The sequence below is a fragment of the Hyla sarda genome, chromosome 4, assembly GCF_029499605.1.
Source record: "Hyla sarda isolate aHylSar1 chromosome 4, aHylSar1.hap1, whole genome shotgun sequence".
NCBI classification, from domain to species: domain Eukaryota; kingdom Metazoa; phylum Chordata; class Amphibia; order Anura; family Hylidae; genus Hyla; species Hyla sarda.
In genome coordinates this window covers 121,284,008-121,303,493 of record NC_079192.1, presented here as the reverse complement: position 1 = coordinate 121,303,493, position 19,486 = coordinate 121,284,008, and the positions used below count along the sequence as shown (strand labels likewise).

Below are 19,486 nucleotides of genomic sequence, written 5' to 3'. Positions count from 1 at the left end.
TAGATACTAAGAGTGTAATACATGATGTACATTGCAGCACGGAACCGGCTTGAAAAGCGACTATGTGGCGGATTTACCCGCCGGGGATTGTGAGCCTATGGAACGTTCCCAAAGGGCGTGCAGTTTCCGCCGGAGCGGGTAGGAGTCGGGCAGTCACGTGATCGCACTCTGGTCAGGCACTTGCGGTGGCAGGTCCCCGTGCTGTATTAAATTGGTGACAGCCTCCTTTCAGTCCTCCGCTCTCATAAGGTAACGTGTGGGGGGCTGTTCTCTCTATAGGGGGCGCTGCACACACCTGTCATTAGCAAACGTCAAGGTTTAGTAAGCATGTACTTTAACCTCTAAGACAGTGTTTCCTAAACCAGGGTGCCTCCAGCTCTTGCTAAACTACAACTCCCAGCAGGGGGCGCTGCACACACCTGTCATTAGTAAACGTCATGTACTTTATGACAGTGTTTCCTAAACCAGGGTGCCTCCAGCTCTTGCAAAACTACAACTCCCAGCAGGGGGCGCTGCACACACCTGTCATTAGTAAACGTCATGTACTTTATGACAGTGTTTCCTAAACCAGGGTGCCTCCAGCTCTTGCTAAACTACAACTCCCAGCAGGGGGCGCTGCACACACCTGTCATTAGTAAACGTCATGTACTTTATGACAGTGTTTCCTAAACCAGGGTGCCTCCAGCTCTTGCAAAACTACAACTCTCAGCATGCCGGGACAGCCGTTGGCTGTCCCGGCATGCTGGGAGTTGTAGTTTTGCAAAAGCTGGAGGCACCCTGGTTGGGAAACACTGCCCTAAGGGTATGTTCACACTGAGGTTTCATGTGGATTTTCAAGTAGATTCCACACCAAAATAAGTAGAGATGAGCGAACTTACAGTAAATTCGATTCGTCACGAACTTCTCGGCTCGGCAGTTGATGACTGTTCCTGCGTAAATTAGTTCAGCCTTCAGGTGCTCCGGTGGGCTGGAAAAGGTGGATACAGTCATAGGAAAGAGTCTCCTAGGACTGTATCCACCTTTTCCAGCCCACCGGAGCACCTGAAAGCTGAACTAATTTATGCAGGATAAGTCATCAACTGCCGAGCCGAGAAGTTCGTGACGAATCGAATTTACTGTAAGTTCGCTCATCTCTAAAAATAAGCATAAAATTTGCACCACATTGATTTTTTGGGGAAAGTTTTGGAAGAACTCATGATAATGACATGTCCATTCCAGATGTGGTGTTTTCCATTGAAGTCAATGAGATTTCAAATATAAAAAAAAAAAAGCATCTAAAAAATCTTGTGCGTCCCCCTCCCTTTCGTCTACACAGTCATATGAGGGCTTGTTTTTAAGTACAAATAATAGTATTTTCTTTATTTTTCACACACACACAATAAATATATAAAATCTCTGTGCAAGATAAATAAATTAAAGGGTTGCTCCGCTCCCCAGCGTCCGAAACTCAATGTTCCGAAAGCTGGGTGTGGGCTTCCGTGTTCACGCCCACCCCCTCGTGATGGCCATTGCGCCCCCGCAGGACGTGACATCATGTGTTGATGTCATGAGGGGGAGGGCGTAAACACGGAAGCCCGCACCCAGCATTCGGAACATTGAGTTCCGGACACTGGGGAACTGAGTAACCCTTTAACCCCTTAAGGACCCTTGACGTACGCCTACGTCATGACACCCTGGTACTTAAGGACCCATGACGTACGCGTACTTCATGGAGAATTCCAGCCCCTGCCGCGCATCAGGCGGGGATCGGACCGGGATGCCTGCTGAAAACATTCAGCATGCATCCCGTGCAAAGGCCCAGGGGGGTCATCAGACCCCCCCCATGTCGGCGATCGCGGCAAACCGCAAGTGAATTCACACTTGCGATTCCGCGTCATTACAGGTCTATGGTGACCCGGAATAGAAGGGGGATCGCGGGTGTCCATGACACCCACAATCCCCCTGAAGGGATAGGAGTGAGGTGGCAGGGGTGCCACCCCTCCTATCCCTGCTATTGGTGGTCTAGACGCGACCACCAATAGCAGATTGGGGGCAAGGGGGGTAACTTTCGTTTTCCCCGTCCTGCCCACCCACAATAGGCTGGGCAGGACGGGGAAACCCGACAGGGGCCAGCGCCGAAGATCCACTTACGGATCCGGAGGCTGCGGGCGACGGAGATCGGCGGGCGGCGACTGAGATCGGCGGGCAGAGACGTGTGGCTGGATCCTACGGAACCCGGTGAGTTGCCTAGCGACATCTGGAGGGTACAGTCTGAGACCACTAGATAGTGGTCTCTAACTGTAGCCCTCCAGATGTTGCAAAGCTACAACTCCCAGCATGCCCAGACAGCTGTTTGGGCATGCTGGAATATGTAGTTTTGCAACAGCTGGAGGGCTACAGTTTGAGACCACTATCTAGTGGTCTCTAAACTGTATCCCTCCAGATCTTGCAAAACTACAACTCCTAGCATGCCCAATCAGCTGTTTGCTGTCTGGGCATGCTGGGATTTGTAGTTTTGCAACAGCTGGAGGACCACAGTTTGGAGATCACTTTGCAGTGGTCTCTAAAACTGTAGCCCTCCAGATGTTGCAAAACTGCAAATCCCAGCATGCCCAAACAGCTGTCTCGGCATGCTGGGAGTTGTAGTTGCGTATCTCCAGCTGTTGCATAACTACATCTCCCAGAATGCCCTTTGGTGATCAGTACATGCTGGGAGTTGTAGTTTTGCAACAGCTGGAGGCACACTGGTTTTTTTGCCGCAGCGCAAACTCCCAGCGGGAAACTCACTGTAACATGCCAGAGCGAACGTACCCTAAAAACACTACACTACACTAACACATAATAAAGAGTAAAACACAACATATACACCCCCGTACACTGTCCCCCCCCCCCCCCCCCCCCAAAAAAAAATAAAATTAAAACTTATTGTACGACAGTGTTTCCAAAACGGAGCCTCCAGCTGTTGCAAAACAATAACTCCCAGCATTTCTGGACAGCCACTGACTGCCCAGGCATGCTGGGAGTTTAGCAACAGCTGGAGGCACCCTGTTTGGGAATCACTGGCATAGAATACCCCTATGTCCACCCCTATGCAATCCCTAATCTAGTCCTCAAATGCGCATGGTGCTCTCTCACTTCGGAGCCCTGTCGTATTTCAAGGAAACAGTTTAGGGCCACATATGGGGTATCTCCGTACTCGGGACCCCCAAAATTTGTAACACAATTTCTCCTGAGTACGGAAATACTGCATTTGTGGGCGTAAAATGCTCTATGGGCGCACAACAAGGCTCAGGAGTGAGAGCGCACCATGTACATTTGAGGCCTAAATTGGTGATTTGCACAGGGGTGGCTGATTTTACAGCGGTTCTGACATAAACGCAAAAAAATAAATACCCACATGTGACCTCATTTTGGAAACTACACCCCTTACGGAATGTAATAAGGGGTACAATGAGCATTTACACCCTACAGGTGTCTGACAGATTTTTGGAACAGTGGTACGTGAAAATGAAAAATTTAATTTTTCATTTGCACAGCCCACTGTTCCAAAGATCTGTCAAATGCCAGTGGGGTGTAAATACTCACTGCACCCCTTATTAAATTCTGTGAGGGGTGTAGTTTCCAAAATAGGGTCACATGTGGGGGGGGGGTCCACTGTTCTGGCACCACGAGGGGCTTTGTAAATGCACATGGCCCCTGACTTCTATTCCAAACAATTTTTTTCCCAAAAGCTCAATGGCGCTCCTTCTCTTCTGAGCATTGTAGTGCGCCAGCAGAGCACCTGACGTCCACACATGGGGTATTTCCATACTCAGAAGAGATGGGGTTTCAAATTTTGGGGGGCATTTTGTCCTATTACCCCTTGTAAAAAAAAATTATTTAAGGGAAAACTGGCATTTTAGTGGAAAAAAAAAACATTTACACGTCCAACTTTCACGAAAAGTCGTCAAAGACCGGTGGGGTGTTAAGGCTCACTGGACCCCTTGTTATATGCTTTGAGGGGTGTAGTTTCCAAAATAGTATGCCATGTGGGTTTTTTTTTTTTTTTTTGTTGCTGTTCTGGCACCATAGGGGCTTCCTAAATGTGACATGCCCCCCAAAAACCATTTCAGAAAAACTCACTCTCCAAAACCCACTGTCGCTCCTTCCCTTTTGAGCCCTCTAGTGCACCCGCCGAACACTTGACATACACATATGAGGTATTTTCTTACTCGAGAGAAATTGGGTTACACATTTTAGGAAGATTTCTCTCCTTTTACCCCTTGTAAAAATTCAATAACTGGGTCTACAAGAATATGCGAGTGTAAAAAAATGAAGATTTTGAATTTTCTCCTTCAATTTGCTGCTATTCCTGTGAAACACTTAAAGGGTTAACAAACCTTTTCAATGTCATTTTGAATACTTTGAGGGGTGCAGTTTTTATAATTGGGTCATTTGTGGGGTATTTCTAATATGAAAGCCCTTCAAATCCACTTGAAAACAGAACTGGTCCCTGAAAAATTTCGATTTTGAAAATTTTGTGAAAAATCGGAAAATTGCTGCTATACTTTGAAGCCCTCTGATGTCTTCCAAAAGTAAAAACATGTCAACTTTATGATGGAAACATAAAGTAGAAATATTGTATATGTGAATCAATATGTAATTTATTTGGAATATGCATTTTCCTTATAAGCAGAGAACTTCAAAGTTAAAAAAAATGCAACATTTTCTATTTTTTCATCAAATTTTGGAATTTTTCACCAAGAAATGATGCAAGTATCGACAAAATGTTACCACTAACATAAAGTAGAATATGTCACGAAAAAACAATCTCGGAATCAGAATGAAAGGTAAAAGCATCCCAGAGTTATTAATGTTTAAAGTGACAGTGGTCAGATGTGCAAAAAATGGCCGTGTTCTACAGTGAAAATTGGCTGGGTCCTTAAGGGGTTAAAGGGGTTATCCAGGAAAAAAAGTATATATATTAACTGGCTCCAGAAAGTTAAACAGATCTGTAAATTCTACTTATTTATTCTATTTATTTATTGCACTTCTATTAAAAAATCTTAATCCTTTCATTTCTTATGAGCTGCTGAAGTTGAGTTGTTCTTTTGTGTCTAAGTGCTCTCTGATGACACCTGTCTCGGGAACTGTCCGGAGTAGAAAACCTCTTCTACTCTGTGCAGTTCCCGAGACAAGCAGAGATGTCAGCAGAGAGCACTGTTGCCAGACAGAAAAGAATAACTCAACTTCAGCAGCTGATAATTATTGCAAGGATTAAGATTTTTTTTAATAGAAATAATTTACAAATCTGTTTAACTTTCTGGAGCCATTTTATATATATTTTAAAAAAAAGTTTTTTTCCTGGAATACCCCTTTAATATTTTAATGAACATTCCCACATGCATCAATACCTAACTATGTTAATTATAATTGAATTTAGATTTATTTAAATATTTTCCTTTTTCTTTTTTTTTTTATGAATCATTATTTTTTAGTTCTCCCTCCTAGAGGACTAAACTATATGATTGATCTCTTGTACAGTACACTCCAATGCTAACATATTGCTGAGTACCGTGCTATTGCTGATCTGCTATTACACCCTGTCTATCCCAGTAATAGGAGTTGTAATATGTAAGCCACAGAGGAATTCACAAGGCCTCCAGCTGCCATGACTGTCCATCTACACCCCACAATTGCTTATTGGGGGGGGGGGCTGATTGAACCCTGGAAGTGACCCACACATAGCTTCTAACCACCTAGATGCGGAAGCCACTACTGATACAACATGTAGGTGGTAAAGTGACCAGCATCAGAGCTAGCTGTTAGGTCCTGAGATATGTCCCGCAGAAGATCCTCTGCTGAATTCAGTGAATCACGCAGTGGGGGTGGGGCTTATGGACTCCACTTCACTAGGATGTGGAGTCACAGACAATTAATATGTAAATGAATCCGATAAAGCTCCGCCCCCATTGCGCGGGATCTTCTGGGAGACATATCCCAGGACTTACTGGGCATATTTAAGTAAGTGACCCTTTGTTGGACTCCTGTTCCCCCACATTATAACCCAGTGTATAAGGCTTAGTGTGGGCGAATGGGCTGACAGTTTACCTTTAAATATGTTATTCTGTTATATCAGATTTAAAGGCACTTAAAGGCTCTGTTTACATAAGTGTTTTTCTTATAAGTAAGTGACCCCTGTATGGACTCCTGTTCCCCCACATTATAACTCAGTGTATAAGGTTTAGTGTGGGTGAACAGGCTAACAGTTTTCCTTTAATGTATTCTTACGTGAGAGCATGTTTGTTTGATGATATGCCAATAGTTTACCATCTTATTTTCAGATATTATAGAGGAGAGTGCGCCGCATAAAACTAAAGATGGATTCATTTGTGAAGTTCACGAACCAGAGTCAGGGAAGAGATCGACTGTTCAGGTACATTTTCTCATATCATCATCCCTATAGTAACCTGTATACCACTCATGATACATTTAGTTTTAGTTATGATTTTACCCTTAGAGGATTATCATTTTGTAGTATAGGAAAAGAACCAGGAATCTCCATTCTGTCTTTCCATAAAACCACCATCACACTCATTTTTTTCCATTTCAGAGCTACTCAGTATGCATGCATGTTGCTTAGTTATGTTTTAGAGAATAAGGCTGGCAGAGAGAAAGTGGTAATGAAGCTCAGACGAGTGGAGTCTAACATGAGCTCTGGCCGTAAATGTAAGTACTAGACCTGGCTGTGATCCTTACCCTTAGCTTGCTGTTCCTTCTCCTAACATATTCACTATTTTAGTGTTATTTGCTGGTCTACCTACACTGTTTATCCTTTGTATATTGTCCAGTCTAGATATGAATACATTCATCTTTCTGACCAATGCCATAAAGCTATGTCTAGATCAATGTTTCCTAACTAGTTTGTCTCTATCTGTAGCAAAACTACATATCAGGGCATGCTGGGGATTGTAGTTTTGCAACAAATGGAGGCAGCCTGGTTGGATAACAGTAGCCTATTGCATTAAACAAATAAAAAATGTTGATAACTTTCTTAATATATTTAAATCCCTTTTTACAATGCAGATTGTCCAGTGATCAGCAATCTTCAGTAATCATTCATCTTCCTTAAGCAAGCCCTGTGCAAGTTATACAACATATAAGGAAACCGCAGTTCAGGTTTTAAGGTGTTAACGTGGACCTGTCAGCAAGAAAACATGGGTGTAAATAAGCCAATGGCTAAATAGGGCTAGTCATCAGTATTCTAGGCATACCTTTTATATTTTAATAGTCCTCTCCATTTGTGCAGTGTAAGCTTATGTGTAATTATGTAAATGAGCCTCAATTGCCCAGGGGGTGTTCCCTAATATGACCAAGACTTGGGTAAGTCTAGCTGTTTGTCACAGCTCCTTGGCCTGCCTAAATTTGCTTACCCCAACGCTACTGACAACCACCAAATAAACACTTGGGCTGGACTTATCTGGGCCTTTGTCCTGCCAGGGAACACCGTCTGGCCACTTTAGCCTTATTTGCATATTAACAAAAAAGATTTATAACTTAACTGAAGAAGAGGACTAGTGAAATAAAAAAAGGTATGACTGGAATTCTGATGAATAGCCCTATTTAGTCAAGTGCTTTTTTACACCCCTGTTTTCCGAATGACAGGTTCACTTTAACAACTGCCTGGAGTAACAGAGGAAAATATCCAAATACTTGTAGTGAAAAGTCCAACACCATATTTAAAAACATACGCTTTACTTAGACCATTAAAAACTAAATTATTTGGTGATCCACCCGTAACTAAAGCATCTGTACAGTCCTTAATCATAGTTTAAAGCTTAAGAGTTTTAATGTTGTGCTGAACTTTCCACTACAAGTCCTCTGAATATCCTATAGCCATGAGTCCATACACATTCATACCCATTCATTCATTTCCAATCTCAGATCCATTGGCTCGCAAGACTACATTTTCAGCTTGGTGAGCTTCACTTGGTTCATGTTTCTTTTGTTTGTACAGAGTAAAAATGCAATAACCTTATTGAAGCATTACTGCAATTAAAATAAACTTTTAACATGTCATGTCGATGTGTCAAATGTTATGATCATTCAGGGTCTCAGTGCTGAGACCCCCACTGAACTGTAGATATAGCTGGGTGTAGCACGTTTTACTCATCAACTCTGCGCTCAATTTGTCACCTTGCAAGTGACATGCTCCTTAGACTATAATGGAGCCCATCCAGGGAGTAAAGCCTGCTTCACCTGGCTATAGCTAGAGATCAGTAAAGGTCTAAGCACTGAGACCCCACCTGATCAAAACATTTAACATGTCTGCATGACATGTCAATTCTTTTTGAATGACAGTAGCGCTTTAAATATATTGAAAAAAGTTATCACAATCATACATCCCATTTATTTCTTCTAATTTGATACAGTATACAGTTGGAGCATTTTAATGTACCGTGACCAGTTCTAGCACAGGGGACCTCTTTCCTGTATTCATCTAAACCAGGCTTGGACAAAATACTGGACCAGTTGGTTTGCTTTATGATCTATTTTGCTACTTTTTTATTGTTGTCCGGTACTTAAAAAAAACTATAAACACTAAATCTAAAAACACAGAAAACTACTCAAAATAGTGTAGAATTATCATGACATTTCTGAGAGTATCAGTGGCCTTGTTACTGGGATTTGTCCAGCCCTCCTCGAATTTTCTTTAGTTTCTTGCAAGTGTGAATGTTTCTTTATTTTAGCTTAGTTTTTGAGAGTCCAAAAATCCTTTTGGTCCAACCCATGCTTGTATGCAGAAGTAAAGCCAGACAAGAAGAACCAACAGGAATCTGCCCCAGTGACTCTTCTTCCCATTACCAACTAATTTTAAAATAGTTTTCTGTGAAATGCTGCAGTGTTTCGTAGTAGAACAAAGCTGTTTATATTAAGAGAGCCTGCCAGGATTTCATGCTGCTTGTGTTTTTTGCAGCATGAATCTCCTGACAGATTCTCTTTACAGAGGTTGCCTTATGAGGACATTGCATTTTTTAAGAAAGCCTCCCCCAGGGATCAGATGATCATAGCAGATTAAAGGGGTACTCCACAACTAGACATCTTATTCCCTATCCAAAGGATAGGGGATAAGATGTCTGATTGTGGGGGTCCCACTGCTAGGGTCCCCCCCGCGATCTCGGCTGCAGCACCCCAGTCATCCAGTGCAATGAGTGAATTTCACTTCGGATGACTGGCAATGTGGGGCGGAGGCTCATGATGTCACGGCCATACTCGTGATGTCACTGCCAAGCCCCCTCAATGCAAGTCTATGGGAGGGGTGTGACGGCCGTTACGCCCCCTCCCATAGGCTTGCATTGAGCGGGCGTGGCCGTGACGTCATGAGCGGGGCTTGGCCGTGACGTCACAAGCCTCCAGTGCTGCACCTGACGCTCGAAAGAAATGTCGGGTGCAGCAGGGAGATCAGACATCTTATCCCCTATCCAAAAAATAGGATAACCAAAGGATAAGATGGCTAGGGGCAGAGTACCCCTTTAAGCTCCTGATAACCCCAGAGATCCGATACTAACACTGTTAGTATCTTAAGCTCCATGTTCCGTGCATAGGATACCATTTACCACAAGTAGCTGGCCGTGTAATCTCTCTGGGGGAGATTTATTATCTGGGGTGTTTTTTATCAGCTGGCCAGAATTTAAAATGAGATTACACCTTGTAATAAATTGTAAACAATTGTAATGTATGACATTACTTTATTGTTTGATGCAGAAAACTATGCATCTAGCTTGCATGCTACACTTTCCTAGGAGAGAGCTATGGAAAATGAATGGTAAAGTCTCAAATAAAACCTAAAGTCGCAGGCATATGCAACAGTCAAGGGTGGATAAAGTTGCAATTTTAACCAAAAGTTTCAGGTTTTGGAAACTGGGTTGTTTACTTTAAATGAAACATACGTTAGGTACGGGTGGTCAGGGGTGGCGTGGGATCTGTGCAGTTTTGTGCAAATTGGGCAATTATGTGCTAAAGTTTCAGATAATAAATCCGACGTCGAAAGATCACTTGTTAAACTACACCCACTTTGGCCACTAAACACACCCTCTGGTGCACACAGTGCAAATGGCATGTGCATCGGTGAAAAGTTGCACAATAAATGCATGGAAAACAGATTCTTTGTCTATATTGGCCATTTGCCCTATGTTTACAGGCATACATGACTTAGTAAATGTCCTCCCCTGTGTTGTGTGTCTCTGATCATGGACCTTGACCACTTTCGAATCTCAGACCGAAGGATCCTCTGACAGTGCTTGTGCTTTTCTATATAAGATATGAACTTTATAAGTTTATCAGGGGATCATCTCTAAGCCATCTAGACTGGAATGTGCTGTGATAATATGGATGACACTTGTCACAGTGGTGATCTGACTGATGAATGATTAACTATATATTGTCTTTCAGTGTTCCGACTGGGTAATATGGCGCATGCCATAGAAGCTTCCAGAGCCTCCATCCAGCTGTCAGATCCCATTCTGTGCTATTGTCTGACTGCTGCCAACCTAAACCGCGTTCTTTACTTCACTTGTGACACCATCCTGTGGGTGAGAAGTGTGGATCTAGTTTCGAATATTGACAAGGAGAAGTGGCGACATCGAGCTAGCCAATGTTATTTCTACTCTCTCCTCTTACATCTTGCCAGGGATTTATATGTAATAGTGTACTGCATGGAGAAAGAGAGGAACTGCAAGGGGAAAGGGGCTAATGGGGAAAATGGCCCTACTCTAAATTCAAGTAGTACTTGGTTTAAAGGCCTTAAGAACTTCTTATTTATATTTTGCTTAAGTTTAAAGAACCACCCTCCAGTCTTATTAGACACAATAAAAAATGTGTGTGATCTTTTCAGTCCTCTTGATCACTTAGGATTTTTCAAAACCAATCCTGGATTTATTGGACTTTGTGGCCTAGTGTCTTCAGTCCTGGGCATTATGACTATAGCAAATCCACAATTAAAGTTAAAAAACTGATAGGAGGCAAAATGCCTTTCCAATTCCAATTGCTGCTATTTGATACAAATGATGCTTTTAGTTATCTAGAAGAAATTGTAAACTACTTACTGTATGCTGTGTTTATTGTAGTAAAGCTGGCCATACACATAATGATGCACTACAACCACTACTACAACAGCTATATGGTGCTAGCATATTCCCCAGCACTTTACAATTAGGGGAACCAGTGACTGTCAAAATGGACATATGTAAATAGAACAAATGAAGAAAGGATCCCGGGTACAAAGTGCTGATTTTACTTAAGGGGGTATCCAGCAAAACCTTTTTTATCTATAAATGTGTCCAGGCTGTGTGATAACATAAAAAAAACGATATTTACCTCCCTTGCAGCCTATGGTATCAGCTCCCGATCTCTGCTTAACCTTGCGTCCTAGAGCTGCAGACAATTCATCACATTTCTGCACAGCCAATCACTGGCAGAGGCGTCGATGTGATGTACCTTCTGTAGCTCTGGGAAGTGAAATAGTGTGGAGACTGGGCACCATTACTGGAGGCTGCGAGGGAGGTAAGTATAGTATAGTTTTTTTTATGTTCCCACACAGCCTGGGCACATTTATAGATAAACGTTTTTTGTTGAATAACCCCTTTAATGGCTTTGTACATTGGAGATGGGAAGAGAGTAGCAAAGTTAGAGTACCTGTCATCAAATTATATAGCAGTAGCAGAAGAAAAAGACGGTGCAAGCTGTATTTTTTTCTCCTGCTATTTTCCCCGATGGCCATCACACTTCCGTGTGATAACTGTAGTGTGAAAGGGGCCTTAAAGAGATCCTGTCCTATCTGTTTCAGTTAATACTTGTACAGTATTTGTATTAAAATAACAATACTGGAGCATAATTCCTTAAACTCTATTCTGTTCCCCTGTTTGAATAAATTGATAACTGGTAATTACCATTCTCTTGTCAGGGGGCGTGTCCCCCTCCCCAACTGGTAACACCCTCTTGTCAATTTTTTCATTTCGAAGAGGAATAGTAGAAGAAGCAACAAGCCTTCTTTACTATAAGAATTGTGGAACAGTCTACCTCTGGAACTGGTCACAGTAAAGGGCTTCAAAACAGGGTCAGGCAAATTCTTAGAACAAAATATATGGAATACCCACATTCACTTCCCTTCGTTCACCCACACCCATTCCCTTTTATCCCTCTTCTCACCTCCTTTGTTGAACTTGATGGACATGTTTCTTTTTCCACCTGTACTAACTATGTGAGAATGCCACAACATAGAGCTAAAAGAAATGAGGCTCCAGAATATTTTTTTCATAGTGAATACCATTAGTTATAAGCCGGCTGTGAAGATAGCTGACTCTATTTTAAAACGGTAGAGCAGTGTTTCCAAGCGCGGTCCTCAAGCACCCCCAACAGGTCATGTTTTCAGGATTTCCTTAGTCTTTCACAGGTGATATGACTGTGGTGATGTCTGATGCACTGACCATAATTTTATCCCCTGTGAAATACTGAGGAAATCCTAAAACATGACCTGTTGGGGGGGTACTAGAGGGCCGTGCTTGGGAAACACTGCTGTATAGGCCTCATGCACACAGTTGTATTGCGGTTCAATACAGCTTCTGAGTTAATTGGAGGTGTAATGCGGCACCAATATCCTTCTATTGAGCTCTTCTGTACCGCTTTATGCTTCTAATGTAAAATAGAGGGTATTTTTTGTTGGGTAATGCATAAGCTTAGAAGGAGGGGTTGGTATTAAAGCAGGTCTGTTGGCAGGTAAAAGGGGTATAAAGAAGGACATGGCTGCATGGGGCTAGTCATAAAGATTTTTGGCATATTTTATTTAAGTTCAGTAGTCTTCTTCTCTATTGGCAAGATATAAGCTGTTTTCATGCAACAACATGAATAAGACAATGATTCAAAACAATGCCCTAGACATTTTTCTACATGTAAGATTTTATATTACATTTTTTTTTATTTTTTTTATACAATTTATCAAAGACTGTGCAGAGGAAAAGTTTACCAGTTTCCCATAGCAATCAGTCAGCTTGCTTCTTTCATTTTTTAAAATGCCTGTGAAAAATGAAAGAAGCAATATGATTGGTGCACAGGTTTTGATAAATTTCCCCCAAAAAACTTATAACATATATGCATATACTTGCTTTTGTTATAAATGAGATTATATACAGGGTGGGCCATTTATATGGATACACCTTAATAAAATGGGAATGGTTGGTGATATTAACTTCCTGTTTGTGGCACATTAGTATATGTGAGGGGGGAAACTTTTCAAGATGGGTGTTGACCATGTCGGCCATTTTGAATCCAACTTTTGTTTTTTCAATAGGAAGAGGGTCATGTGACACATCAAACTTATTGGGAATTTCACAAGGAAAACAATGATGTGCTTGGTTTAAATGTAACTTTATTCTTTCATGAGTTAGAAGAAATGCTAGCACAGGCTTCCAGTATCCGTAGTTTCAGGTGCTGCACATCTCCCAATGACCCCACATGACCCCAAAGATAAAAGTCTAAGGGGGTCAGATCGGGAGACCTTGGGGGCCATTCAACTGGCCTACGATGACCAATCCACTTTCCAGGAAACTGTTCATCTAGGAATGCTCGGACCTGAAACCCATAATGTGGTGGTGCACCATCTTGCTGGAAAAACTCAGGGAACATGCCAGCTTCAGTGCATAAAGAGGGAAACACATCATCATGTAGCAATTTTGCATATCCAGTGGCCTACATGATGATGTGTTTCCCTCTTTATGCACTGAAGCTGACATGTTCCCTGAGTTTTTCCAGCAAGATGGTGACCACCACATTATGGGTGTCAGGTCCGAGCATCCCTAGATGAACAGTTTCCTGGAAAGTGGATTGGTCGTCGTGGGCCAGTTGAATGGCACCCAAGGTCTCCCGATCTGACCCCCTTAGACTTTTATCTTTGGGATCATCTGAAGGCAATTGTCTATGTTGTGAAGATACGAGATGTGCAGCACCTGAAACTACAGATACTGGAAGCCTGTGCTAGCATTTCTCCTGCGGTGTATATAGTAGTATATAGCAGTGTATACGGATACTGGAAGCCTGTGCTAGCATTTCTCCTGCGGTGTTGCTATCAGTGTGTGAAGAGTGGGAGAAGAGGGTTGCATTGACAATCCAACACAATGGGCAGCACATTGAACACATTTTATAAGTGGTCAGAAACTTGTAAATAACTCATGAAAGCATAAAGTTACATTAAAACCAAGCACATCATTGTTTTTCTTGTGAAATTCCCAATAGGTTTCATGTGTCACATGACCCTCTTCCTATTGAAAAAACAAAAGTTGGATTCAAAATGGCCGCCATGGTCACCACCCATCTTGAAAAGTTTCCACCCTCACATATACTAATGTGCCACAAACAGGAAGTTAATATCACCAACCATTCCCCTTTTATTAAGGTGTATCCATATAAATGGCCCACCCTGTATAATTTTGAATTGTATAATAACAGAAGTAAACTGGAAGAACAACAGTGACACATAAAGTTATGCATTCACATAGTCTTGGTGTATTAATGTCCGGTATTGGACATCGAAGATTTGAGGTTTCTAATAAAAGATGTTTAAGCCCAAAGTTTAGAAAAAACATCACCTAAGTGATAAGATTAACATGACTATTCACAATAGTGGGTGGAAAAATGCATTCTTGAGAAGACACGGTAACATTGTCGTTACTCAAATTTTTTTTACAGTTTTTACATATTTTTTGTCACTTGTTCTTTATCCAAAAAGTAAAACTATTTTTTACAAGTAAGTGTGAACAGAACCTGTTTGCTGCAGTGTTTGTATACCATTGAGCAACTAAGTTCAGTATTACACAAGCAGGCTGCTGTCCGATGCGAGTGCTGACTACATGGCGGTCACTACACAAGATGCATTCTACTCTGAGCTTTCTCCAGGAAACACTACCACTTCATTGTAGAACTTTTATTATTTCACTAGGAATTCCTACAAACAAAGGGGGAGATTTATCAAAACCTGTGCAGAGGAAGAGTGGTGCATTTGCCCATAGCAACCAATCAGATTGCTTCTTTCATTTTTAAAGAGACCTGTGAAAAATGAAAGAAGCGATCTGATTGGTTGCCATGGGCAACTGCACCACTCTTCCTCTACACAGGTTTTGATAAATCTCCCCCAAAATACAGGAGCTGATCTGCACTGATTTACTATTACCGTATATACTCGAATATAAGCCGAGTTTTTCAGCACGATTTTTCGTGCTGAAAACAACCCCCTCGGCTTATACTCGAGTGAACTCTCCACCCGCAGTGGTCTTCAACCTGCGGACCTCCAGAGGTTTCAAAACTACAACTCCTAGCAAGCCCGGGCAGCCATCGGCTGTCCGGGCTTGCTGGGAGTTGTAGTTTTGAAACCTATGGAGGTCCGCAGGTTGAAGACCACTGCGGCCTTCGACATCATCCAGCCCCCTCTCACCCCCTTTAGTTCTGTACAGTACTCGCCTCCGCTCGGCGCTGGTCCGGTGCTGCAGGACTGTCCGGTGAGGAGGTCGTCTGGTGGGATAGTGGTTCCGGGCTGCTATCCTCACCGGGGAGGCCTCTTCTAAGCGCTTCGGGCCCGGCCCCAGAATAGTCACGTTGCCTTGACGACGACGCAGAGGTACGTTCATTACCAACGTACTTCTGTGTCATCGTCAAGGCAACGCCTCTATTCTGGGCGAGAAGCGCGGAGAAGAGGCGCCCCGGTGAAGATAGCAGCCCGGAACCACTATCCCACCGGACAGTCCTGCAGCACCGGACCAGTGCCGATCGGAGGCGAGTACTGTACAGAACTAAACGGGGTGAGAGGGGGCTGGATGATGTCAAAGGTCGCAGTGGTCTTCATCCTGCGGACCTCCAGAGGTTTCAAAACTACAACTCCCAGCAAGCCCGGACAGCCGATGGCTGCCCGGGCTTGCTGGGAGTTGTAGTTTTGAAACCTCTGGAGGTCCGCAGGTTGAAGACCACTGAGGGCGGATGATGACAAGAGGATGATGAAGGGGGGGTGTGGGATGATGACAAGGGGATGATGAAGGGGGGTGGGGATGATGACAAGGGGATGATGAAGGGGGGGGGATGATGACAAGGGGATGATGAAGGGGAGGGTGTGGGATGATAAGGGGATGATGAAGGGGGGTGGGGATGATGACAAGGGGATGATGAAGGGGGGTGTGGGATGATGACAAGGGGATGATGAAGGGGGGTGTGGGATGATGACAAGGGGATGATGACAGGTGATGATGATGAGGGTCTGGATGATGACAGGGTGATGATGATGAGGATGTTAATGACGGGTCTGGATGATGACAGAGGGGGATGATGTATTTCCCACCCTAGGCTTATACTCGAGTCAATAACTTTTCCTGGGATTTTGGGTTGAAATTAGGGGATGATGAAGGGGGGATGTGTGGGATGATGACAAGGGGATGATGACAGGTGATGATGATGAGGGTCTGGATGATGACAGGGTGATGATGATGAGGATGTTAATGACGGGTCTGGATGATGACAGGGGGGGATGATGTATTTCCCACCCTAGGCTTATACTCGAGTCAATAACTTTTCCTGGGATTTTGGGTTGAAATTAGGGGCCTCGGCTTATATTCGGGTCAGCTTATACTCGAGTATATACGGTATTTACTTTGACCAAGCAGTATATACCCATATGACTGCCATCAAGAGATACTGTTATCTATGACATTAGAGTGTGTGCTCTTTTATTATAAATTTGCTGCTGTATAAATCTTCCTATGGATGTGATTTAGTTTTTAATATAGTTTTATTTAAAAAGTAAATAGTCTTAAATCTGTCAAAACTTATACATTAATGCTGGTGCATTTTTTGGTACTGTACTTCCTATAACCTTGAAATTGCAATGAATATGTGAGCATAAAACAATAAAATATTTTTAAATATTAGTTTGCATTTATTTTTTTTGCGCTTTAATGGCACAGTTAAAAAAAATTATTGTAATGCAGTGTTCATATCAAAGGATCACTGAGAAGCTATGATGTGCTCAGACTCAAGTGTTTGACAATAATAGGCTGCAGTTAAATATTGGATAGAAAGACATTTGGAAACACAATCCTGCTTTCAATTTCTACAAGAAGTCTACGAAAAAAAACTTTATAGTTATTGTTTGAGATTTGGACAAAGCCCAGAAATGGACCTGGCCTATTCACTCCCCCTGTATTAGCCAAAGCAGATAACTTCTTGAAAGAGAGGGGGGGGGGGGGAGAAGAGAAATATGTTTTATGTTGCTGTGTTCAGTGTCAATTTTTATATGTTGTTTGGGTTACATATAATTTACATTTTAATTTTATTTATTATATTTTTCATGGGAGGAAATGGAAAAACCGCTGCTACATAAATAATGTGTTGCCATTTGTTCTGTACCATGAACTGTGTGTCTGTTTTTATTGTTTTTTTCTTCAACCTTTTTTGTTAAGGCCCCTTTCACACTTTAAAATTGCGCCATTATTAAAGCCTTTTAATACTTGTTCACACTGAGTCTTTGTAAAGTCTGCATCTCATTGGGGGAGATATATCAAAATCTGTCCAGAGGAAAAGCTGCCCAGTTGCCCATAGCAACCAATCAGAGCCCTTCTTTAATTTTTCACAGGCCTTTGCAAAAATGAATGAAGCAATCTGATTGGTTGCTATGGGCAACTCAGCAATTTTTCCACAGGACAGGATTTGATAAATCTTTTTTTTTTATTTTATTTTATTTTTTTTATCCACATCAAAAGTGACCTGTCACTTGATGCAGTATCCATGCAGATTTCAGGTCTAGTAGCCCACACAGTCATTAGCCCCATTGTATGGAGATAATTGTGCACTGCACTGCTCACCAAGTCCGGAGTCGCTGTAAGGTCCTATGCTTAAGCCCCTTAGCACGGCTCCAGCCTTCTGGCTGGCCTGATGTGCGAGGCGAGCTGCCGACATATGGATGCTCTCAAAGGGATCGCCCACCTGCAGCACGGCATTTGGCTTCGAGTATGTCTTCATGTGTGGCGGGTGGGTGCCTCCTGGTTGTGGAGCGGGCGTGTGCTTGCTGCAATAAGGCTGCATTCACACCACGCTTTTGCAATACAGTTCCTGTATCATGGTTTTGATGAAAAACTGATTCCTCTAAACCGGACTAAACTGTATCAAAAGGTGTGTGCAAATTTTAACCCGTATATGGTTAAAAACCGTATACGGTTTGAAAAATGATGTCCAGTTGCATCCGTTTTTTAAGAAAGAAGTTTTAAACTTTTTACTCCATTATGAATAAAGTTTAACTGGTTTGATTGAAATTCCAAGAAAAAAAAAACTGTGCAGAGTCAAAAACCGTATGGTGAAAACCGGATGAAACCATACGCACGTACGGTTCTGTACAGTTCCCATTGACTCCCATGTTAAATAAAAATGGATAAGGTTTAATACAGTTTTTCACCCGGACCAAAACCATGGTAGGCAACGGTTTTCGGTACGGGAAAAAAAACAGACAAAACCATACAAGATGCCAAAAGGATGCAACCGGATGCATTGTTTGGCATACGGTTTTCAATGGAGAGTCAATGCATACGGTTTTCAATACAGTTCCATACGGTTTTCACATTGAAAACGTATAGGGGAACTGTATTGCAAAAACTTGGTGTGAATACACCCTAAGATGGGGCGTGTGCCTCCTGGCATGAGATGACTGTGCGCCTCCTGGCATGAGATGAACGTGTGCCTCCTGGTATGAGATGACTGTGCGCCTCCTGGTATGAGATGACTGTGCGCCTCCTGGTATGAGATGACCGTGCGCCTCCTGGTATGAGATGACCGTGCGCCTCCTGGTATGAGATGACCATGCGCCTCATGGTATGAGATGACTGTGCGCCTCCTGGTATGAGATGAACGTGTGCCTCCTGGTATGAGATGACTGTGCGCCTCCTGGTATGAGATGACCGTGCGCCTCCTGGTATGAGATGACCATGCGCCTCATGGTATGAGATGACCGTGCGCCTCATGGTATGAGATGACTGTGCGCCTCCTGGTATGAGATGAACGTGTGCCTCCTGGTATGAGATGACTGTGCGCCTCCTGGTATGAGATGACCGTGCGCCTCCTGGTATGAGATGACCATGCGCCTCATGGTATGAGATGACCATGCGCCTCCTGGTATGAGATGACCGTGCGCCTCCTGGTATGAGATGACCGTGCGCCTCCTGGTATGAGATGACCGTGCGCTTCCTGGTATGAGATGACCGTGCGCCTCCTGGAATGAGATGACTGTGCGCCTCCTGGTATGACATGAACTTGTGCCTTCAGGTATGAGATGACTGTGCGCCTCCTGGTATGAGATGACTGTGCGCCTCCTGGTATGAGATGACTGTGCGCCTCCTGGTATGAGATGACTGTGCGCCTCCTGGTATGAGATGACTGCCTCCTGGTATGAGATGACTGCCTCATGGTATGAGATGACTGTGTGCCTCCTGGTATGAGATGACCATGC

The 19,486-nt window shown here is 43.1% G+C and overlaps 2 protein-coding genes across 3 annotated transcripts in view; one reads left to right on the top strand and one right to left on the bottom strand.

Moving 5' to 3' along the window:
* WDR93 (WD repeat domain 93) overlaps positions 1-150 on the bottom strand; it is a 63,213-nt gene extending 63,063 nt beyond the window's left edge. The window contains exon 1 of the mRNA XM_056571937.1: positions 78-150. The gene's annotated coding sequence lies outside the window, so the exon portion shown is untranslated. The remainder of the gene's footprint in view (positions 1-77) is intronic.
* Positions 34-13,193, top strand: PEX11A (peroxisomal biogenesis factor 11 alpha). 2 transcript variants are annotated; one of them, XM_056571942.1, is made up of 4 exons: positions 34-171; positions 6,303-6,394; positions 6,572-6,687; positions 10,411-13,193. In XM_056571942.1, exons 2-4 carry the CDS (start codon positions 6,339-6,341, stop codon positions 10,971-10,973), a joined length of 735 nt encoding a protein of 244 aa, XP_056427917.1. In that variant the 5' UTR covers positions 34-171; positions 6,303-6,338; the 3' UTR covers positions 10,974-13,193. The 2 variants fall into 2 exon arrangements, with proteins under 2 accessions (XP_056427917.1, XP_056427916.1); XM_056571941.1 differs by having other exon boundaries at positions 111-249.
* The last annotated feature ends 6,293 nt before the right edge of the window (positions 13,194-19,486 follow it).